The sequence below is a fragment of the Rosa rugosa genome, chromosome 4 (assembly GCF_958449725.1).
Source record: "Rosa rugosa chromosome 4, drRosRugo1.1, whole genome shotgun sequence".
NCBI classification, from domain to species: domain Eukaryota; kingdom Viridiplantae; phylum Streptophyta; class Magnoliopsida; order Rosales; family Rosaceae; genus Rosa; species Rosa rugosa.
The window spans coordinates 24397095-24421820 of record NC_084823.1 but is presented as its reverse complement, the minus strand read 5'-3'; the positions used below and the strand labels follow the sequence as shown (position 1 = coordinate 24421820).

Below are 24726 nucleotides of genomic sequence, written 5' to 3'. Positions count from 1 at the left end.
CTTTCTTCTCCTTTCTTCCTTCAATTGAATCTCCACCGAGACTTCGGAATTGACCTTCGACTTCTTCACACCAAATGTTCTTCCATGGTTTGGCCAGAAATGCTGGTAAAATTTCCTGGTAAAATTTCAGAGCTTAGTTCACCGTGGTTTGGCCAGAAATGCTGCCGAAATCCGTACAGCTCCGGTTTTATAGTTTTCGTCTTCTAGTGCAGAAACTTGCACCAATCTTTTGAAGGCCTTTCATTCCAAAATAGCTCTTGCACTCTTCATAACAAATGATCCTTGGGATGTCTAGAATGGATCTGAAAAGTTTCAACTCATTTGGAGTTCATTTGGTTAGTCTGCCACTCCTTCCTTTCCTAGCTCGGTTTCTCCTAGCCGGAGTAGGAAAATGTCCTAAGATTGACTTTTTAGTGCATTCCCAAGCTTCTCCATCATTTCCTAGCATGATAAGGAAAACATAATAAATATATATAAATAAACACAAAGGTTAAGCAAAAGTGCAAGATTAGGGGAATAATTACTAGGTAATTATGGACCTAACAGTTGCCGGCGGCGAGTGGGGCCCACGCACCTCCATTGTGGGTGGCGCGTAGAGGCGTGTAATGTGAGCCCCCGAAATTTTCGTCTAATTTTTTTAAAGGTAATTTTTCGACAATAAGATTTTTCCGCAAGGTAATTTAAGTGAAGGAATTTATTTTGGAAATTATTTTGGTATCGAGACCACCTATTGGGCCTTATGATTTAGGTTTGGGCCGAGATTTCTTTCATTTGGGCCTAGAAGGTTACTAAAGTTCATTGAAGCAAAGATCGTCGAAGCAAATTTGAAAAGAAGGCGAATTGAGTTGTAGACTTGTAGTGACGATTTTAATTTTTAGTTCTAACGAAATCGAGTTTTAGGTTTAGGACGACGTCGAGAAATTACTAAGGACAAGGGAAAGGAAAGTTAAGAGCCCAAAAACCCGAAGGAAATCAGCTAGGAGAGTTCCGTAATTCATCGCAAGAGCAAAATTGGTATTTCACGTACACAAGTATAAATAGGAAAAGTGGGAAACCCTAAAACCAAAACTCTCCCTTTTTCTCCCTTGCAGCCGCGTCCTCCCTTCTCTCTCTCCCGACCTCTCGCCCCCTCTTTCTTCTTCTTCCCTCTGCAAGCGCCAGAAGCCACTATCTCCGGCCACCACCTTGCAAAATCGCCACCACCCATCAATGCAGCACGAAGATGCGACCCAAACCCAAGAGAAATTGAAGCCATGCATCGACCCCAACCTCTCTCTTTCGTTCTCCTTCTCTCTGACACCGCCGGAGACTCCAGCTCCGGCCACCATCTCACCACACCGTCACCACTAATCGAACCAGCACCAAAATCTGACCAAAGCCCAACTGAGATCACCACTAAGCGTCGTCGTTAATCTCCACAGACGACCACCACAGTCCCGCCGGGTTGGCCGGCCAGAGCTTCCATCTCCGACCATCATTTCAACACACCGCCGACACCAACGTGCCCAGACCAAACCGAGCATTGAAACCCCAAAGTTTCGCTGACGATCGACGCCGGAAGACTACCGCACGCACCGTCACCGGAGTATTACCTCTGCATGTCTTCGTTTTCCGGTCTCCAGTTCAAACCGAGTGAAACCACCATCAAGAATCGAATCAGCGCCTTGTCAAACACCAAAACCCTAGGGCCCCGACCTCCGACTCCGACCAGAGCCGCCGCACGCGCTTCACGCGCCGTCGCTGGCGTATGAGCCACGGTAGCTCCGTCGCCGGAAATCGTCAGGACTTCTCGATTAGGTATTTTTCCGTGATTTCTCTTTAGCTGGAGCTTCTGGTGTGAATAGAGTAAACCCTAATTTTGTGTTGTTTGATTTGGAATATGGGAGGTTTTGTGGAGTCTGCAAATTTGGGATTTCTGGAGAGAAGAAGCTCCTGGGTCAGTTCCTATTGAAAGGGGAAATAGGTGCGATACAGGGTGAAGAGTGTGGCCTCGGCAGAACTGAAAATGGGTAAGGAATGCAGGCTTTGAATTATGAGTTTGATTATTGTTTGGACATTGGGATCAATTAATTAAGTTGTTCTTCTGTTGTGGAGATGGAGACCTGAGGTTTGGATGTAGGGCAGTGAATCGAAAACCACCGCTGCACCAAGTCAAGGAATTCTTTTAAGGAACATGGTAAGGGTCTGGGTCTCTAGCTACTCGAGAACTGTTGGTGTGGTGATGTTTGAATTGTTGTTGTTGTGGTTTATCGATTAAAAGTATTGAGTTTGAATCATTTTTGATTGAATGGCTGGAAACTGAATACAAATAAAGTTTGACTAAAGATAATATTTTCTTCAGGTCAAATGCTCGACCGAATGTGAATGAGTTAATGCGAATGAGATTATGTATGTGCGAAAGGTTATGTTTGACATAGAAAGAAATCGATTAATGAGAATGGACAATTTATGAAAATGAGTTAATGTTGTGGATAATGTTAAGGAAAGTTGACAATGAAGATAATGGATTTTATATACTCAAATAAGATTCATCATGAAACAAGGTTAGAAATCGGGAGTATTCTAGTGTCGCCATATGTGATCATTCGGGAATGGTAATTACTTTATATTTGTTAACGTTTAACGATTAAGTAAAAGGGGTCAAACTGATTGACTTGAAATATATTAAGGAAATAAGTATGATCACCATATCCCGAATAAGCTTACTACGCTAAGTGAATTGTTCGGGAATGGATGCCATTAAATATTGGATAAGGGTAATTGGGTAACCTATAAAGGAATTGAACAGTGTGATTTACGAATCAATTACTTATCGGATTTAATTTTTGTTAAAGGACTCGAGCGTGTGCACATGAAATTGGGAGAAGTATCGAAAATCTGAAACGAAGCTAAGTTTGGGCGAGCACTCCATATCCAGGTAGGGTGAGCTGTCCCTTCCTTGTTAGAGACTTTTCAGTATATGTGGAATGCTATACTATGATAGTATGTTGCCTGCAAGAACGTTTTTGGTTGTTCATTAGTCGATGCCTCGTGATACATGTGTTTTCAGAACTGATAATTGCAAATTGTGAAAACCGAGGCTAGACTTGCATGTTGAGATACTGTACCCTTGTATGTGTGTACTTGTGACCTGAAAGTGAATGGGACCTAGACGCGTAGATTCCTAGGGATCCCACGGTGTCGATAACCGTGAACCTCCGGAGGGGGCCGTGCTCCTATGTTTGTCGAGAAAAAGTGAGTATAGACAGTGAACCAGTCATAGGAGACTCAGGGCCAGGAAATGGACACTTTCGCTACTTGTAGTCGGAAGTACTACAGAGTAGTTGGCCGGTTCTCGTACTCAGGACGAACCAGGTCGGTCACTGATTTATCTTATTTTAGCCGGCAGGTAAGTATCTCGGAGCTCCAAGTGTGTGAAGCATACTGCACATGTTTTATGAAAGAAAACAAATGTTTGTGGTTGCCACTTTTCTTAAAGCATTTTTTGATAAACGTGCACAATATTATGTAGTAAATATTTTTAAGTATATTATCTTTCAAACCTAGCATGGTTGGGTCGGCCCCTACTGGGCATGCGAGGACAAAAGCTCACCCCTACTATAGTGTGCAGGTTTCGAGCATGTGGTCGGGGAGCGTACGAGGGAGGCATATGGCTCGGCTTGGCGCATTCTTCTTTGACTTATTCAAAAGAAGGTTCTGGTCCCTTGTTGGGTTTTGAAATCACTTGTTTAGTTACTTTTTATTTTATTTTATTTATTTATTTCCTACTCGTTTACAAAAATTTCGGGAGACCCGTAACCCTGGGGCGCGTCTCCCATACTTGTAGTTACTCGGTGATCTGTTTTATTTTCCAAATTGGGTTCCGATCGCGAGCCCAAAACTCTTAGCCCATTTCGAATTCCGCTTTTGAAAATGTGTTGTTAGGTTGCTAGAATGATTTGTCCAAGAAAGTGTTTTGTAAACCAACAACCTAAACTCAAAAGGCCTTGCGGTTTCGGGTTGATGAGCTATCGAGATGCCATTCGTGACATGTCGATTCCTCATTGGCTCGGAGTCGCGGCACTGTGGGACCCCCTCTCGGGTCACCACATGTAAGACAGGATTTTGGGCTTCTGTTTTTATCTAGATAAATTACTTGTGAATTGTAGAACTTGTAAGTGTGATTTTGGTGGGAATTGGAGAAGTTTGTTATCGATTGTGAATTAAGTTTGGAGTTTCGGATGTCCATTTATGGGAATCCGACCTTCGGGTTTCCCTTATTTTCCGCTATTGAATACTGTAATCGACGGATTGATATTAGTGGTGAAGTTTGGGTTGAATCCGGAAAGGAATGGAGATATTGGTTTACGAGGGGTTTTCGGGTTTTGTTTTAGAATCGTGTTTATTTGTCAAATTGTTGTTTACGGAATATAATTGTGTACAGGACGAGGTACCGACCCATCGCTCGACGAGAATCCTTATGCTTGGGAACCACGTTAGTTGTATACTGTGAGTGGACTTTTGTTTTAAGTAATGATGCATGCATTTATTTTTCTCGAATTAATACTTTGCTTATTTATCATAATATTCGTCGAGCATATTATTTTGGTTTCGGATTATAGTCTGGTTTATCGATTGACTCTTCCATCATGATTTTCGAATATGCGTTTCTATGCTCGAACTTGGATTTATGATTTATGTTGATTTTCGACGAATTATTTTCCGATGTGATTTTCTGGAATTAAACATTATATTTTATTCGTCAATTTTGTGATTTTTGAAAGGCTTTCGAAAATAGGATTTTCAAGGAAATTATATTCATTTGTTGATGGATTCGGGAATATCCTTTCGGCGTGTGGGACACGTCGTTGATTCATGTGATTTATCATGCGATTCTTCGAGTACGGATGGGAATTGTACTCGAGCTTTTATTTGACAGATTTGGGGAAGTCTTATTGGTTTTCGGTTTTCGTATGATTTTACTCCACCATACCTGGGTCGTTTTATTTTATTGGTAGCTAGACTATTAGTACTCCTCCCCACTTACTATGTGTTTGTGGGTGAGTTGACCAAAGAGCATGGGATGCTCGGAGGCTCTCTTACTCGTATGGTAATAACTTCTTCTCCATACTCTACTGTTACTTGACTAGCGGGGCTAGTCCGATTTTGTTTTACCAACGGGGCTAGTCTTATTTTCTTGAGTATCAGAGTTTCAGTCTTTTTACTTGGTTGTTTGTGACTAGCAGGGCTAGTCGGTTTTCTTGAGCTGAACATCATTCGATTTATTTTCCTTAATTGTCGCATGCATCGGGTTTTTAAATGAATAAACGTGGGAAAGTATAAAATCCATTTTTCTTTACAGTTACTTGTTTTTGTCCACTCACGCTAATGTTTTTTTATCTACTTTCCCCTGGACCCTACGGTTTCAAATGCCCAGTCTGCAGAGTAGCTGGTTTGGCATAGTAGGATTCAGGGCATAGCATTTGCTGCTGTTGTTTTTCTTATTGTAGGTTATTTATTGAACCTACTTGTATCTTGATTTCTTTTTCGTCTTTTAGATTGCTCTGATAACCTGTGGGACAACATTTTTGGGAGTTACACTTGTGTATTTGGATTATGTTGTATTGTCGGATTTCAGTTGTTTATTGTGGAGTTGTTGTGATTTGGGGAGCAAGGTGGCTCCAGAAGAATAAGGATGGTTTATTAGAAGTGTGAATACACTTTTAGGGGTTTTGGGCAGTCCGTTTTTAGGGGTGACTCTGCTGAATTTTCGGTAGAGTTATTCCTAAGATGGGCCCCACATGGCCACCTCAGATTTCAGTGTGGAATTCGGGGCAGATCCTGTCAGGCAAAATGTTGCTCAGCAAAAGTCTATATTCTAAAAGAAACAGATTAAAGTAAATAATGACCAAGCAAGTTGAGTTGCAGAGAATATGCGTGGATAGCGTGCGTAGTAAAGCAGGAGGAGGTTCCTCCAGAAGCTTGTGGCCGGGTTTGGTGAGCGGGATGATCTGTAGCTTTGCATGAATAAATTGTCAAGATTGCTGTAATTGACATCGTTAGTCTATTCTATATACTATTCAAATACAAAACGTTAAGCTATTAAACACGCACGAGAGGATTGAAGATGTCAAAAGCTTGACCTAACAGGAAACTCCGATCCATGGAAATGAGAAACAACAACCAACCTTCCTCTCATATATGTTTCGTCAACCTTAATCATTCACAAATGTACATCTCTCTTTCATTTCAATCTCCCTTGTTCTCTCTATAAATACAGTTGTTCCGGCCGGAGCATTATTCCACAACCAACCGTACGTTAATCCAAGTCATCTTTAGCTAGCTACCTCGATCGATCATTTGAATCACCATTGTAAGGGACAATTATCAAAACATGTCTCTGAGACCAACTAAAGCAGCGCCAGTAGCATCCGTATCAGATTCAAGCAGCGACACCACCGAACCGGATGAGGATAGGCAACCTCTGCAGGTTCAGACTGATCAGGCTCAGGCTCAACCTTCCATATCCCAACGCGCCCTCTCTCAAACTCTAACGAGCACAGCCAACCTAGCCAACCTGCTCCCCACGGGCACCCTCCTGGCCTTCCAACTCCTCATACCAGTATTCACCAACAACGGCTCCTGCGACGCCGCCACGCGTCCCATGACCTCGATCCTGCTCCTCCTCTTCGCCCTCTCCTGCTTCGTGGCCTCTTTCACCGACAGCGTCAAGGCCTCTAACGGACAGGTGTACTACGGCATAGCCACTCCCAAGGGCCTCTTCTTGTTCGAATACCCTGCCGCAGCAGGTCTTCCCGATTTAAGCAAGTACAAGCTGAGATTCATGGATTTGGTTCATGCCCTTCTGTCCGTCTTGGTGTTTGGTGCTGTGGCTTTCAGGGACAAGAACGTCTTGGGCTGCCTTTATCCCATGCCTGCTCACGAAACTCAGGAGGTTTTGGACATTGTTCCCATTGGTATTGGCCTCCTTTGCAGTTTGCTCTTTGTCGTCTTCCCCACCACAAGACATGGCATTGGCTACCCACTCTCACCTGGCAAATCCTAATTTTCTTCCACATATTTTTTTTTTTTAATAGAATTTTGTATTTACCCTAATTTTCTTTCCATTTTGTGTTTACCCTTTGTATGTTTCGCGTGCAAGGCTTGTTTAACTATTTCTTAGCCAGGTCAATGAGTTTAGGTAGTGGAACAAGTGTGCACGTAACATACATGTGGAATTGAATTGTCTGCCTCGGCAGCTGAATAAATTAATTACCTACATATTATCTTTTCATTTTGATTCCTAAAGCTTCTGGAACGCAATTCAGGTTGAAATTAAAAACAAATTATGCTCAGAGGTTAAAATGGGGTACTTCCTCATGTCAACTTGACGTATCGGGATCCCAAGTCTGCCCTCCTCGGTGTCTATAATTTGATACCTTTTCCAGTTGCTCTGTAGGCTTACTACTATTCCTTTTGTATCCAGATTAATAAAAAAACATGTAATTTGTTTGCTCAAAGAGTCAGAGATTTTAAAAATGTGTAAGATTTCAGAAAAGCTCCAAATTTTAAATTAAGAAACTTCAAATCCATTTTCGCCCGATCGAGATCCATGAAATCTCTTTTTGAAACTTTCAATGACGTTCAAACCCTAGGATTGTGTTCCTAACAAACGGCATGTAATGATTGCTCTGGCTTGAGATGAATGATATACATATTTATTTGATTCAAAAACAAACGGACAATTTTGGCAAATGAACATCATTCAGGGCAACAAAATTGCATTTAAAAATCGTCATGAAAGCTGCAGATTGTTGCCCATATTGAATGCATTACCTGTTGTCCGTATTCTGGCTGTACTGGGAGATGATCAGACCCATCTCGGCTTATGCAAAACCACGATCATCATTTTGACATACAATTTGCAATAAATGATATAATTCTCATATAGAATCAATTAGTTGTTATTTGTGACTATGATCCTAGTTTACAGGAATCTGTCAATACAACATGTTTATACTTCACTAGCTATCTTTTCATTCTTCAACTACAAGGATTCCTTACACGTTACACCATATAGGCAACTAAATACTCTGATTTTAAGTTACAGTGCAGATATTGATACAAAGCCCTTTTGGGCACTATCTACCAAGAACTTGAGTTGGTGAGGACACCATCTTCTTCAATATGAACAGGCACTACACAATTCCAATTCTCTTCCTCCCTGAAATCAAACCATTTGTTTCCAGTATAGTAACCAATTACTTCCAGCATAGTAAGCCTAGCCAATGACTAAAGCCATGAATTCATTAAATTAGTTACTGCAACAAGTAGGGAGATGGTTTGGTAGGTGCAGATGCTACGCGTAGACCATTTTATTACATGTGGAAAATGGCATTTCATTCACTTACGGAGATGACCACAAAAACATCATCGTGAGACCATTTCCGTACTGCTGATTTCAGTGATGGGTTGATTACGGCCCGCTCTGCATTTGCAAGGCGATATCCAATCACAACTTCCCGCCTTTGACGACCCCTAAGCATTATATCATAAAAGCAGAGCTCTTCCTGGTCATATAAATAGAGTTCAGCCGGTTTTATGCACATCTCATTCCCCTGCATCCAACCACAATAATCCAAGCCTAGAGTTTCAGTTCTTAATTTCAACTACTTATCAAAACAGAAGCATAATCAACTATGAAAGCAGAAGCTATTAAAAAAAAAGAACAGCTGTAGCGCTATTGTCTACAACTAAAAGCTTAGAACAGAAATTTCAAGTAAACTACTGGCTTTTTGTTAACACATTTATGCTTAACAAAGCTACTAGCTTAAAACCCTTCTACTGTTCTACACGACAAGAAACTCATAAAGTGCTGCTTAAATAGTGTAACAGTGATTATGCAGAGAGATAATGTAGGAGCATGTAGATGACCATATCATCTACAGTGTGCACCCCAGTGTTGACTTTATCTTTAAATTTATCCATAAACTATCTACCAATCCCTGATATCGATTCCTTAAATTTAAATTTCATCATATTTTTCATGGCCAATATTTTAAACTTTGGTTTTCTCCAATGTGTATTAATTATAGAAATAACATTCATATTGGAAGTGTGTTTTAATGTACATCTTTTAACGATAAACTCCTAAACCCTAAATCAATATTGATAACCTTTTTCTATTTAAAGCATAGAAATTCTTACACTGCACTGTTCTTTTTTTTTTTTTTTTCCTAATGCACATATAAACTATCACAGCATGATCATATAACATAAATTCCTGAAAGACTGGAGAGTACCTCCTCCGCAAATAGCTCCTCAAGAACGCGATTGATTTGCTTATCTTCAGCCACCATTGCCAGTGCCATACTAACCAGTTCATTTGACAGCACATAATCACTGATTCTGGAAACAGAGACCAGGTTTCTAGTCCTAGAATCCAGAATTTCACTTATAATTATCGATTTGTCTGAAGCTTGCTGCATTTCACGAATCCAAGAGCTATGCGAAAATGCAGATAAGGAAGTTGGCTTTGTTTCTTTGTAAGGAAGACGCTTTGACTGCAACCCAAAACCAAAGAAGTATCATTGTTTAGTAAACAAAACACGGTGATTCAACTTTATCAAATCTATGATAATGCTTCGACAGTTTTTTCTTGTGATTCACTAAGCAAGCGGGAGCGACAAATGTTTTTTATCGGTGATTAATTAAGCAAACAGGAGTGACAAACTTAGATATGATACGAGTAGAAGTGATAGGATAACCATCCACCACTTTTTATGACCTTTTGGCATGCAAGAGAAGATGCATTAGATGATCATACAGTAGCACATCACATTCAGGTGTAGAAAATAAAAAACAAACAAACTACTCTAGTAGAGTAAGGTTCAAAGGGAGATTCTTCAAAGGAACTTAATAATGAATCGTTTGCATCATTCCACCAACCGTGGTGTGGGCCAAAACATGGTGCCCCTTTCTAAAGGATTCCACTCTAAAACAAAGCAAGATATTATCACAGGTTTTGATAAGCAATTATGCAAGCCTTTTTTCTTTTTTTTTCGGGTGACATGTCTTCTATAGGATGCAGCAATTGAAGTTACCTGTATATCTCGTATAAGGAGAAGAGTGGCAAGGGATCTCGAGTCAGAATGCACAACAGAGTCCTCTAGTGATTCATCTGCAAGAATTAATATCTGTCGGCTTAGAGTTAGCTATCAGTTAAAAAATAGAGTCTACTAAGGAAACTTTCAAACAGACTCAATTTATGTCTAAAGGCATAGCATTTTATTGAATTTGAATCTGTGTCAATGGTCAAGGAAATAAGTGGTTCATATTATATCAGTTCGTTTAACGATAACCAGTTATGCACAGTTAGGGTCCAGCTGAAAACATTATGCAGGTCGTGACCAAATTCTGAAATGAGGTTTTGATACATACAGAATCAAAAGTCTCCAAGGGAAGATTCTCTAGATGCCGTCTAATCACAGCATTTCCTTCTTTGTGAACGAGTTTTATGTTCTCCAATCGCGAAATATCAAGTCCACCATCTGTAAGTTTCTTCTCTCTTTCTTTTTCTGGAACCTCATTGAACATCCAAAGTTCCGAACCTAGAGGCAAGAATGCCTCTAGAACCTGAAAAATGGTAAATCAACAAATCAAGTTAGAGTCGAAACCTGAGCTATGCATGGATTCCAATTTTCCACTTAATGACCTTTTATTCCTCTTCCATTTTATCGTTTAATATTCACCAAGTTTGCTTTTGTTTTTATCCTGATACTACCACTCTCAACATCCAAAAGACCCAACCCTACCATAAATGAATGTGAGAGAGAGAGAGAGAGAGAGAGAGAGAGGCAAGTTTGTTTTTGTCTAATACTAAAAAGATAATGTAATATAAACATAAGTACTGTACAAAAAAATACATACAGGTAACCCTCTCGACATCCAAAAGACCCAGCCCAACCATGAATGAATGTGTGTGTGTGTGTGTGTGTGAGAGAGAGAGAGAGAGAGTGAGTGAGGATTTCAGTGGAAGCATCATGCGTTTTGAGGAAACAGTTAGATACTTTCAGTATCAGGTTTGGAAATAGATTTTCTGTCACTCTGGGGATAGGTAACTTCTTGTGCATCCCACATAAACCAAAACAATTTTGTTACTCAGGCATACCTTGACTAAAACAGTGGAAAAAGAAAATATTGTATTAATTGAGTTACCAGTATCATATCGTCTATGTCACGACGCCAGCCACAGAACAATATCTTCTCAGGGTATTTGGGAGGTTCAACAGTGTTTGGACAAAGGCCAGCACATACCTGCTGAAAGGACAAAACAGGAGCTCAGGCATGTTCGGTAGGAAAATAAAAGCATATTCTCTTTAACTACACCTATAATGGACTAAAGGATAATGTAATGTTGAGATCATGCAGCAAATGAGTCGATAATTTTAGATACACTATCAGTAATTACTGTTGGAAAACTATTGATCTCATGAGAAAGGAGAAAGTGAATTATAACAACAGTGAATACATGTTCACAGTCCACTGACAACCAGAAACCTGTGCCGTAAATTTGACTAGCATGTGTATACTAAGTAATTATGGCTGAGCAACATAGTGCATTAGAGCTACACAGGGACAGAAGGAGAAAAGAAAGATGCTATAGTTTAAAATATTAAATCCCAAATATTAATCGCAGCATAATAGCATCTCCAACCCTCCCAAAAAAATTTCTCAATCAAACATGTTCTTTGCGTAACAATCGGCTGAGGAACTATGTAGTACTTTCATGTAACAATTGGCTACACCACAAAAGTTAACCTCCAACTAAACCCTTCAAACTTTATTATCCAGTCTTTGAACTTTATTATTTTACTATTTATGTTTTGTCACTCACTAGCTGGGACCCAATGAACATTTCCTTTTGACTATAGGGATCCTCTATACACTACCTTTTATCATTTCTTCCCTAAAACAATCAATTTTCACTTTTCACTATACCTCTCCAAATGTTTTAAAACACGAGAAATAAATAAAAAAATTTAAATAAATAAATAAAAATAATAATAATAATAATAATAAATAAAAAACACTACCATTAATGGCCGTGAACCACCACAACCCTAGTAACAGCCCACTATCTTCACCCACAACCACGCTGTCTCAGCAAGCCAACTATTTGGTAGCTCACCGAACCATTGCATGGATGTGAGTGGGCTGCCAAAAATTAACAATAAACTGTTCAACAGCTTCCCACCCAACAATAGCATGATTCCAGCTGAATCTTGCCAAACGTCCTCACAATTTTGAGTCCTAGTTATATGGTTGCTACATAGACAAATATAGATATTTTACTTCATGATAGTTTGTTGCTACATAGAGAAAAGATCAATAACCTCTGGAAAGGCAGATGGAGCATAAGTGTCGTCATCTTCAGCTATAACAAGAACTTCATCCCCTTCTTTCATAACATATTTATCATCGGGATTTAAATTTATCTTTCCACCATCAGCGGCAACCTTGATTCCACAGGGAATTGCATCAGGAAATGAAATGAGCACATTTTCGAAACGAAGACCATCCAACTGAGGCCACCTTTTGATGTAAAACTCTGCATTCTCAAATCCCAATATATCCTCCCATATCTGACCAAAGAAAAATAATGCATTAGTAAAAATCTATATTCTTACTGGAGAAACTCTTGTATAAATTGTTTCTCAGAATTGCAAAACAGATATTATACAGTATAATGATTGAGAAACAGCAAGAGAAAGACTGATTAAAAAAGTATTACCCACGTGTGGGTGTGCGTGTATGTGTGCAACACTAACCTAGTCTCATATCGCATGGGATATGTAGTATATGCTTACATAAGCACCCTATCCTTGAAACCGGTGTTAAAGGAAAAATTCCACTGACTTCAACGCCCAACTATATACAAACAACGTATATATGTGACAGGAACAGCAAAGAGCCCTTTATCCGTCCCAATTTGCTAAAAAGTCCTATGGAAACTTTAAATCCATTTCATTATCATCATACCAGTTCAGTGTTTATCAAATATTGAGTAGGACTGCAATTCAATGTCTAAATGGCTTTCAATGTGGGAAAGGTTTGCATTGATGATACTTGAATGAAAAGTCAAAAAGTAGACAGTTTTAATCATTCAAGTACAATGAGTGGAACCTAGAAGACATCAAGAATGGGAATCCCTCAATGGAATCCTAATCATCTCTAATGTTATTTTTCTGTGATAAGTCGGAAATTATATTTCTTTATGAAGGCTAATTCTGCAAAGGAGAAAACTGGGATGCCTATTAAATAAACCATCCCGCTAAAAGCGCTAAAAGTATGATGAGAAATACCATAAGACTGTTCTCAGAACTGCCTTCCTTAAAAAGTATCTTTTTTTTTTTTTTTAATCAAATCAATAACTTACAGTAGATGAAACTTTAACATTACATCAAAGATGACCGGAAAAGATGCCAAATTCAACAGCACAGCAAAAGCAACAGGCCGAAAAGCGCAAACCCGCAATAATAAAGTGGACAAAAGCCGCACTAAAAATTACAAAGCCCACATCACCAAATTAACCATGATCCCTACCCAAGCCCACAGAACCAAAACAACCAAAACCCTAGAAGAATTTATAAACCTAAACCATGACTACCACCACAAACTGAAGCCTTACCAGCATAGAACCCACCACATCTCACCAACCAAGAAGAAACTGCAGATTGAGCGCATAATATTGAACCCAACAAACTCTTAAACACACAAGGATCAGACAAAGATCACCAAAAGCAAGTAGGCATATAAGAGTGAAATTCTTCAAATCGGGGAAACTTCAAAGAGGGTTTTGGGGGAAGGGTTGGACTCACTGAGAAGGGAAAAAGATGTGACAAGGGATCAGATAAAGTCAGCATGAGGGACTTGGTATTCACTACAAAAGACTTAACAAAAGGAGAAAGGAATAGGAAAATAGCAGAAAGGAGAGTAGGGGAAGCTTCCCCACTCTGTACTTGGTGCTACGTGAGTAGGGTTTCTTTTCTTTTGTTTGAAAGTAGAGAACCGACTAAAGATTTTCTTCGCTTTGGTATACAATATTTCTATTTTTCTTGGTCTTAGTTTTGAGTGAGAACGAGAGATGAGGCCTTGCTTCAAAGTTTGGCTATAAGAATTAACATTTAATACGAGATAATCATAACTAGCTGAGAAATGCATAGCAAAGTGCAATAATAACATCCAACTAGTATAAAGTAACAAAGCAAAATGTTTAAGTCTTAGCTTTCATCCATGGCACAAAAAATGGGACCCACTGGGCCAGCGTATTCAAACCCTATGTCATTCAACATGTGGTCATACCACTGAACTCTATTTCACTATGCAAGTTTATTTAAATAGGAACAAAATCACATCTATACAACTCAGCGAAAACAAACTTTTTACCTACAGTGAAATCTACTCTTATTAGTCATCACTGCAATTATCAGGTCCTTTAAGAAGTATAGCTAACAAGAATACCTGCGCAAGACCAGGCTGTAGAGCACACTGTATCATTAACCGCCCAATCACATCATGTGCTACTACTGTTTCAATGAGTTCTCCTCCAACAAGCTTCACCAGAGGCTCATTATCCAGGTCACTCATTTCTACAACAACATGTCCCCTCAAACCCTCTTTCACCCCAGTGAGGCTTAGAACAACCCTCAGAGCACGTGCATCACTCTGCAATATAAAAACCTCATGTGACTAAAGTTTTGCATGGGGTACTGTAAGAGGGCAGTCGAAATAGGAATTAACCTGATCTGCATTTTCATCGGATGCCAATACAATGATAGCACGCGCCTTCGAAACTGAGACCTGGAATGAGAAAACAAAGCTAATCTGAACAGCAAAATATAGTATCTAGAGATCAAATCGAGAAAAAGAAAATGAAAAGGAACGAATTGAGAAAAACAGATAGAGAGGGAGCGAGAGAGAAACGGAGGAACAAAAATGAGAACAAAATAGGAGGCATTTTTGACAACCATTGAAAAATGATGTTCCAATAGAAATGTCTACAAAGTAGTCGGAAGAATGGGCATAGATAAAACTGGACACTCCAACAAGACTAGAAACAGAAGTAGACCTAGTAGGGGTACATGAGCATAATATCAAAGCTACCCTAATGTACCTTCTTTAGGTCAGCAAGTATAAGAGGACTGCCACTTCTGCATATAACAGACGTACCCATGAAATCAAATTCAAGTTTTGCAATATCTATCTCCATTTCCTCCTTGTCTCTTTCAGCAAGTACAACAACAACACCACCACCAACACTCTTGTTTGCTATAGCAAGCTGCTTGAGAAGCGAACCCTGCAGAAAAGTACATTTTAGTTTCCACTTTTACTTTTATGTATGAGTCCTTACTTTTTTATGACTAAACTAAGCAGAAGAAAAGAGCAATCAAGGGAATTTTATGATAACATGCAATGGAAGATAAATATAGGATTGCGAAGAAGTTGTCTGTTAAACCAGGTAAAATAAATACAGAATTGAAACAACATAGAACTTATAGGCTAAAAATCACATATGGTCACTCAACTATGACAAATCCAACACTTTGGTCACTGAACTTTCAAAAACATCACTTTAGTCACTAAACTTAATCACCGTCTTTCACTTTAGTCACCATCGTTAAATTTACTGTTATAGCCATTAAAGATGGGGCACTTTTGTCAAATCAGTAATAAATATTTTTCAAAACTGTATCCGATATTGAACAACAATTATAAAAACTTAATAATTTGTAGAAATCCTAATTCTCTAAACTGGAGGAAAGCTAATATGAAACTTATCTCAAATCTCAGTCATCTTGTTTGAATAGCCACTCATTTCTTCTCTCCCTTTGAATATCTTAATCTCAATTTGTTTATTTCTTTTTCTTTCTTTTTTGGCCTGATAATGAAATAAGACGGGATATATAAAAGAAAAGAAAAAAAAAAAAAAAAAACAGGTAACAAATACAAAAAAAAATAAAATTACAAGATAGATTTGTCTCCAGATTTATCTTCCTCAGCACTTTGATCTGGGCATGAATGTGGGATTTTTGGTCAACCAACATTGGTTTTGGAGAATAAGTACAGGGAATTTGATACATAATTTTCAGTGTTAGTGGTTTGAAATTCTGATTACTGGGTTGCGGCTGCAGAAACCAACGCCATCCTTCACGCTGTTTGCCAAGCTTTCAGATCAGCAACTTGATTCACTTGCTTTCTTCGAGATCCAGGGCCAAGCCAACGGTGTGCTTTCATTTTGGTTTTGGTTGTGTTTTTGGATGATTGGGTATATAATCTAGTGGGAATAATCAATGATCAATTGATAATTGCATACCAGGGGTTATCGAAAGTGCGCAGTGAGAGAAGAGAGAGAGAGAGAGAGAGTAGAAAAAAAATTGGAGAAATTTGATTTTTTATTTTTAGCAATTTGACAAAAATATCCATGAGAAAATGTATATCCAAAAAATTTTAAGGGAGAAATTAGACTAGTGACTAAGGTGAAAGTTAGTGTTTAAGTTGAGTGCCTAAACTAAAGTGATGATTTCGAAAATATAGTGACCAATGTGTGGAATGAAGCAAAGTTGAGGTGACTCAAGTTGTCATTTTTCCTAACTTATAAGCAGTCCCCAGCTACAACTACTGGACTCACATAATATATTACTTCAAAGACAAACTCCAAAAACATGTTAAAGAAGATAGAAATGTCATTACAATTACTCATTATTTTCATGTAAAGAGCTAATTTCATGCTTCGACACAATGCAGGGTAACGCCAAAAAGGTATATATATGATCACATTCCAAATCTACAAAGAAAGTGCACACCTACAACAAGCAAAAAGTTTGAAGTAGAAGCTGGATCAATATATCACTTGAAGATGAGTACCACTGAATAATTTGATAAGAGGAAGTGTATCCAATTTAAAGATGCTCAAGCTTACCAGTTTATCACTCCATCCAAGAACGAGTATGTGGTTCCTTTCAATGACTTCACTCTTCCCTTTCCTTAGTGAGTCAACCTTCTCTGATATAGCATCAGAAACAAGCCCAAGCATCATCGCAAATATCAGCATGCCTCCTGAACTAATAGAGACAGAAACTATCCTTGGCCCAATGCCCTCTGTATCAGCATGGTTTCCAGAATCAGCAACAAAAGTCCATGAAAGCCAAAGAGCTTCAGCAAAGCTATTTTTATTGACTGCATACAATGCCAGTCCACCAAACCCTATTAGTAATATTGTTGCAAAGAGAAGTGCAAGTAGTTTAGCATATGGATATACAGAAAAGCACACATCCACTATATAGGCTATCCTCTTCTTCAAGGGAACCCCCTCTTTGTTATTCTTGTTTTTTGAGAGGATTGTAAAATGGGAAAAATAATCAAGATGTTTGTACAGCACAAATGGCATGGCCAGTGTAAAGACCACAGAATACAAAACAAGAGTTCTTCTTTCGGCATTAGGAAAACGCAAAATTGTTGGATTCTTCTCAGACAGTGAAGCCTCAATATTGTCATCTGTACCAGCATTTTTACTGATACAACATTCCTGAAAGCATCACAATGTAGTATTAGGATAACGTAATATAGCACGTCAAAAGAAGAATCAAATGGTAAAAACTTAGAAGTTGTTGGAAACATGAGACATACCTCAAGTTTTGCAATTCTTTGCCGCAGATAAACTGCATAAGGTACAGATAATATACAAATGAAAGTGAGCTGCAAGAACAGAAATTAAATGCAAATGATCAAAGAAAGGCAAATAAACTACTTATAAATTTACATTTCTATCTGCTTCACGAAAATCCAGTATGTTCGCTCACAATTGAGCCAATAAACGACTCAAAAATATGACAATGGCAGTTAATCTTATTGTATAATGTAGACATGGTTCTCATAGTTCCTAATATTCAACCCTAAATACATTCCATGCCAGTGTTTTTTCATTTTCAGTTATTTCATCTTACAAACTGTTGCAGACGAAACCGAAAGCACAACTGCAGCAAGGACAAATACACAATCATATGACCTTTCAAGTTTCTAGGATGAGTTACAATTACATCAGAAACTATTGGGATGATAACGAACTAGTATGGTATTAAGAGTGTGAATATGATTTGAAAGGATAACGGGAAACAGATATTGACCAAAAGTTGCTGCGAGTAAGACTTTTAAGTGGATAATTCGAGGTGAAAATACAGTCCAGGGAAACCATTTCTTTTGTGCTTGTAAATCTTTTTTAACAGACAAACAGAACTAAGAGGTCCAAATCAGCCATGAAAAATGGGGAATGGGCTTACCAAAAACAACAGCAACAAAGAAGGTTTCAAATCTCGAGTCCGGGTCCTGGAACTCGGGCGAGTCAACTCGCTCGTTGAAGGTGCTTCACGTCCGGGCTGGGGCACCAACTTAATTTTCTTCCTCTCAGCAGCAGCTTCGGTGGCCCCCGCGAGCTGAGAAGCGGTGGATGCATCGGAGGAGGCGTGTTTCTTGCTGCTTCGTTTGGAAGGATTCTGTGGAAGCACAAAGGACGGAAAGACCCAGTCACGGTCAGAGAAGTCGCGGTGGTCCGCCGCAGTAGTCGACGCGTGGCGATCGGGCGGGGGCCAGTTGTGGGAGGAAGGAATGGTGGAGATGCGTCGAACGGCTGGGAACAGTGGGCCCGGGAAGATTGGGGTTGCATCGTCGCCGCTTATAGTCCGTGATTTCTTCAGCTGCGGTGGGCTTTCCGGCTTGTCGGGCTTCGACGACTCTTCATTGCGATCAAGCATGCCTTCTTTCTGTTTCTCACACAAAGTGAGCTGAAACACAGTCGCTCTTCTTAACGTTACTTCCCTCTCCTTTTTTCTCTATTATTAGATCGACAGCTGTACATGTTAAGGCCTGGCATTTTGGGCCGAAATGTACCGAGACAACTGGGTTCAAATCAAACCACACGTCTCCGATCCGAATGCTTTGGTAACCAAAATTTCCATACCGAACCGCAATCCCAATCTCAGTAGGTCTCGGTTTTGGTGCTTTTTTTTTTTTTTTTTTTTTCAATGACATCAAAAGAGGCAGAACTAAAACACAAAACTTCTACATACTCCCTCTCCCAGCTAATCCAGATGGAACGCTGGGGACACAACTAGGGGTAAACAAAAGAACCAAACAGAATTGTTCTGAGCTGTACGTATGAGCCAGCGAAGCTGATAAGACCAATATTTGCTATATTTTTAATGCATTTCTTTCTACATTTTACTTAGTTATTTTCTTAACATTATCATTTCTAACTTAGTTTTCGTTTTTATGTACTTTTGAGTCTAGAAATGGAAGGCAATGAGTTATATGCGCAGAAATAGAAAGAAATGGAGAAATGAAGTTTTCCCAGTTCTACTAGGAAAAGGAATCCCAGTTGAAGTAAAAATCATATGTCAACTAAGAGTGAACTCGGAAAAATGATGATCAGAAATGAGAAATGACAGAGTTCCAGTTGGACTAGGAAACCTGCTTGCATTAGGAGATGCTGTGACTTCAAGATGACTCAAGATTGCTCAAGAATGTTCTAGAATGTCAAGAATGGCGTCACAAATGAAGATGGGCTTTGAAAATATCCAATTGAAGAAGTCTGGCTCAAAGATTGAAGCATGTGACTTGCACATGAGTCTCTAGAATCATCCATGACGTCTTGAAAGAGTTTGTGTCCCATAATTCTTGCTTTTGCCGTGAGAATTAAAAGGAATACAAGAAGATTTCGGCAAAGGCATAAAATGGAGAGTTTTGGAGAATATCTACTTCGTGTGAATTATGGAAAAGAAAATAAAGAGAATAAATATTGATTCATGTTTCCTGATTGCATACAAGTTGAATGAAGACCAAATTGAGGGAAGTTGCATAGAGAATTCAGCAAAGAAGATATTCATGAAGATTCAAGATTGTTCTCTACTTCTCATGAAATATTTTGATTGGTTGAATGATGTAATTGAAGTAGAAAGTAATCAAGAATCTTGGCTAGCCGTGCACTATATTTCAATTCTTGTTTTGGTTTTATGATTTGCGATTTTATATTTGGATGAAGTATTCAATTCAGATATGTAGTTTTCGAATACTATGAAGCATATTTTAGGTTTTAGGTTTTCAAAGAGAAAGTTGTGATTTCAAATATATGTGAATAACTCATCGTTTATGTGTTAATTGATCTTTGGATGCATACTTTGATTAATGAGCATGTAATTGAATCCATATTAAGATTGCTAGCGTTCTAGGTCTTAATAATTAATGTCACGCCCCGAATTTTGAATAAATAAATTCAAATCCGAAACGCGATAACTTAACAAGCACAAGAAAAACACATAGAAAATTTTTTCATTTAAATTAAGCAACAAAACAAACTGAGCTCACAATGTCAATACCGACTCGTTCTTTAGAGTCACATATTACATTACAAGAGTTTACAAATCAAACTGAATGACAATTCAATAAGTAAACACACCCACCACAACTCACTACACAGCAGAAGACTTAAAACTACGAGTACAATTCGACATCCACGCTACCAACGTACACCTCAGCTTCGACGACGACTAATCGATATTCTAACCTGCACAAAAACCCTTACACCATAGAATAGTGCACCGGGATTGAACAAAACAAACCCGGTAAGCTTTTAAGCCCGTATGAGTAAACTCAAATAAAGTGACTCATGTCACGCATGCTTATAATTTCTCAACTCGTGAGATAAATTAAAGCAACAACATTTAATTCCACAAAACACAACCAAACATACAAAACCATCCTTCGTTTGTCTCAATAAAAGTAGTTGTCATCTCAGTGACGTTTCAAATCATTTTCAGTCTCGACAACACAACCACGAAATCACACTTCCTTCCTCTCAACATAAAGCATTTATCACCAAAATGACGTGATAAAACATTTCTTGACTCTCTACGAGTCTCAACCACAATTGTACTCACATCATTAAAGTAAATAAAACCAGTAATCCCTGCATAGACAATTAGTTCAAGAGATCACTAAAAGCACACAATTCAAATCATAGCAACTCCTGCATATAACTTAGTTCAGGAGATTACTTAAAATTCAACAATTAGAAAGAAAAGGAAAATCAATGAAGAAGTTAAACAACTCACACTAAAGTCAATGATCACCCATCAATCTCCAAACTAAAGTCGATAGTCAATGATCACCCATCAACTTCGACTAGAGTAGATGATCACCCATCAACTCCCATTAAACACCAGATCCGAGAATCAGAAAACGGTCACCCACAGTGACTCCAGACCAGAAGATCAGAAAACGGTCACCCACAGTGACTCTAGATCCGAAGATCAGCAAACGGTCACCCACAGTGACTCCAGATCTGAAGATCAGAAAACATTTACAAAGAATCCCACATGACTCAAAATGTTACCCCAACTCAATTACTCTTTCAACACGACAAATCAACAATCCCCTGATATAACGAATTTTCCACAAAGAGTAAACGCACAAAACCACATTCTGAATAATTCACAGTTCATACGCACATCACAATGTCACGCAGGAATGACCACTAATACCAACTATAGTTTTATAAATTATTCCTCTCGAAAATCATTTTATATCAAAACATTGTTTTCACCTACCCATGAACCGTTGTCGATCAAGTTCATATATTTTAAAACAAATAATTTATTTCAAAAATGATTTAACAATTAAACAAGTAATTCCGAGTAATAAATAAATCCGTTCGTAAATGAACCACGTGAGATTTACTCACCTCTAACTCCAGCTGCGTCTTCACACAAATACCAAGACAAGCACAAAATCATCCAAACTCCGCTCACGCAATTCCATCAATCACCTAATCACATCAATGTCACACTCAATGCCACACAAAATACACAATTCACAAAACACAATTATATGACGATCCAACAGTCGGATCCTCATCCGAGACCATCCAACGTCTTCAGAACACTTCTACGATCACTATATCAAAACTACAAGTCGATCGGACAGCCGAATCCTCACGGATAGAAAACCGATCGAACCAAAAACCCTAAAACTTGGAAAATTCATAACATGCTCATACGATTTCCAAAAATTACAAATATATCGAAATGCTCGTATCAACGAGTAGATCGCACTGAGGAGCAGAAACTGCCCCAGAGGTGGCCGGAAGCCGCCGGAAACCACCACCATAGTGGCGGCACCACCACCAAACCAAAGTCAAAATTTGACAAAACTTCCAACATCAAAGTTCTTCATCTCAACTCCAATTGAAACTTTCATAACTACACCATAATCAGATTATGAGCCAAAAAGTAGAATTTTACCTCGCAAGCCAAATGATTCGAAAAAACCTAGTTTCAAAAACTCCAAAATTCGATCACCATAGATCAAATCGCTGCAAGCCTTCTTGGGTGTAGCTTCTACTTCCTCTGGGCTAGAAAAGCCCTCAAAGAACTCAAGCTATAGTGGCCGGAGCTGGGAGAACCAAGGCCGGCGATTTGAGGCGATTTGCAGCTCCACCGTGCAACTTCTCTACCTTGTAGCGTCGTCTACGGTGCTTCCCACGACGAATCACCACCACAGACGTGTAGAGGGAACTGAGGAGAGCAGGATTCCCTTTGGAATCGAAGCAAAATGTGGCCGGAGGAGGAAGAAATCGGCCGGCGAAGGTGAGAGGCCGATCGGGCTCGGGGAGAGAGAAAACTTTCCGAAAATGGAAAGTTGGTATTTTTCTGATATTTTCGGATTTTTTTCCTATTTAACCAAAATGGAAACTTTTTCCGAAGGCCATAACTTCTTCATACGAACTCCGATTTCCGCGTTCCACATGTCCACGAACTCGTATCGACGCGCTCTACGACTTTCGTGAAGGAAGTTCTCACAGAATCTAAACGTATAAAAAGTCAACATTTGTGAACCCCCTAAAACGTGCACTTCGAATAATTATTCGTCCGAAAATAATTCCACTTCACCCTCGAACCACGAAATCGTACAAACTAACACCTTATTAATCCCAGGAAACATTTAGGAATTAATAACAAATTTCCGAGGTCTTACAATTAAAGTGGAAGACCTATAAGTACTTAGGTAAATCAACAATGAGTCTTGCATGCTTGATTAGCATTCTAACTTATGTCATTGGCCTTAATTGATCAAACTTCCATTGTACCTAATGCGTTAATTGTGTTCTTGTTAGTGATTAGCTACCACTAGCAATTGCATGCTTAATAGGGTTAACTATGGTGCATTCATCTAGTTAATTTAACTAAGTGATAGGAGCATAAAATGCGACGTTTACAATGTTTAAACCCTATATTTTGCTAAGTTATTTCCTTTATCTTGATCAATTTAACTTAGTTAGTGTTTTTACAGGTAAAATGGAGTCTCAAAGTCCAAAAATGGCTAAGGAAGGCACAAGTGGCGCAGAAATGGAAAGAAATGAAGAAATGGAAGTTTTCCCAGTTTGACTAGGAAAAGGAATCCCAGTTGAAGTAGGAGTCTGAAGCTGACTTGGACTACGAGTTCTACTTGGACAAGGAAACTCAATTCTACTCAGATAAGGAATACTAGTATGACAAGGAGTCCCTGTTGGATAAGGATTACTCAAGAAGGTTTCGGAAGAGTGTAGAAGCATCTCGGAAAAGAAAGCAGTATTCAACTAGGAAACCTACTTGCATATGGAGTTCTACTCATACTAGGAGAGCCTTGGAACGTTCATGAAGTATCTAGAAGTCTCAAGAAGATCATATGCCGTGCACATGGAAGAGAAAGCAACAAGGAATTCGGATTTCAAAGCAATGTGGAGTTTGGATTTCTAGTTGAGTATGGATTGGAATTGCAGTGAGATTCTTGAAGGTTCTAGGGAGTTCTTGACGTTTCATTCTTCAATAAGGCGTGGAAGACATGTGAGAGGCATGTGATGTGAAGGAAAACCGAGTTGGACTTAAGTTGTGCTTTAAAAGTCAAATCCATTACAGATTCGGATTACTGCCTGTGCAGATCAGTCAACTTCAACGGAGCATAGAAAATCGCTCAGAGCTCGGAAAATTATGAACTTTATACGGTTGGAAAGCTACGGATGTCTAGTTTCCAGAGATTTTTACAGCTTGTCAATAGCTATTTTCTAGAGGAAGTTATGGCTGTTTTAGTAAACTAAGGTCAAGACTGCCGGAAATCTGTTTTGTGCCAAACAAGTTCTAAATCAACACAAACTTGGAGAAGTCAAGTAGAAACGAATTGGGAGTGCTTTGAGACGTTCTCCTATATATACCTAGTGTATTAGACGTCTCAAGGGTAACAATATTCTCCACAATTTCGTATTCTCACTTGTTCTCTCTAGTTTTTCAGGTTTTGCAATCTTCAAGGAGAAAGGCCGTGACCATCCACCTTCCTAGCCGTGATCTTCACTTGTGCACCATCTTGGATCTGCTTTGGACCTTGGGACGTGATCAAGGGTTGTCCACACCATAATCTACTCATGTATTTTCACGGTTTTTGCTTTCTTGTAGTTAGAATTTCTGCTTTGGAAAATCTGTTGTGTAAACCGAAACTATGATGTGACAAAACTGTTTTCAAAGTATAATTTTGATGTTCTTTTCATGATTGATGTGTTTATGTATTCTTGATTTTGCTTAGTTGCCGAATTGATAGAATGATAATCTGAATTTTGTGCTTCATTACATGTCAACGATTCACTTGGTCTGACAAACATAATAGGAT

General features: G+C 38.9%; 2 protein-coding genes and 1 long non-coding RNA gene across 5 annotated transcripts; 2 read left to right on the top strand and 1 right to left on the bottom strand.

Moving 5' to 3' along the window:
• Positions 1-1108: 1108 nt before the first annotated feature.
• LOC133746149 (uncharacterized) lies at positions 1109-3654 on the top strand. 2 transcript variants are annotated; one of them, XR_009863986.1, is made up of 4 exons: positions 1109-2009; positions 2095-2176; positions 2835-2917; positions 3604-3654. It is a non-coding gene; the product is annotated as an uncharacterized LOC133746149 (long non-coding RNA). The 2 variants fall into 2 exon arrangements; XR_009863985.1 differs by lacking the exon at positions 3604-3654 and having other exon boundaries at positions 1115-2009; positions 2835-3452.
• Positions 3655-6003: 2349 nt separating this feature from the next.
• On the top strand, positions 6004-7279 carry LOC133745169 (protein DMP3-like). Its single transcript, XM_062173169.1, has one exon. It carries the CDS (start codon positions 6374-6376, stop codon positions 7043-7045), a length of 672 nt encoding a protein of 223 aa, XP_062029153.1. The 5' UTR covers positions 6004-6373; the 3' UTR covers positions 7046-7279.
• A 621-nt stretch (positions 7280-7900) lies between these two features.
• LOC133742459 (ion channel DMI1) lies at positions 7901-18960 on the bottom strand. 2 transcript variants are annotated; one of them, XM_062170120.1, is made up of 12 exons: positions 18318-18960; positions 17668-17736; positions 16961-17566; positions 15155-15337; positions 14782-14841; positions 14503-14706; positions 12375-12623; positions 11197-11298; positions 10420-10614; positions 10083-10175; positions 9282-9542; positions 7901-8597 (listed from the first exon to the last, which is right to left on the bottom strand). In XM_062170120.1, exons 1-12 carry the CDS (start codon positions 18786-18788, stop codon positions 8379-8381), a joined length of 2712 nt encoding a protein of 903 aa, XP_062026104.1. In that variant the 5' UTR covers positions 18789-18960; the 3' UTR covers positions 7901-8378. The 2 variants fall into 2 exon arrangements, with proteins under 2 accessions (XP_062026104.1, XP_062026105.1); XM_062170121.1 differs by having other exon boundaries at positions 11197-11295; positions 18318-18958.
• Positions 18961-24726: the final 5766 nt, after the last annotated feature.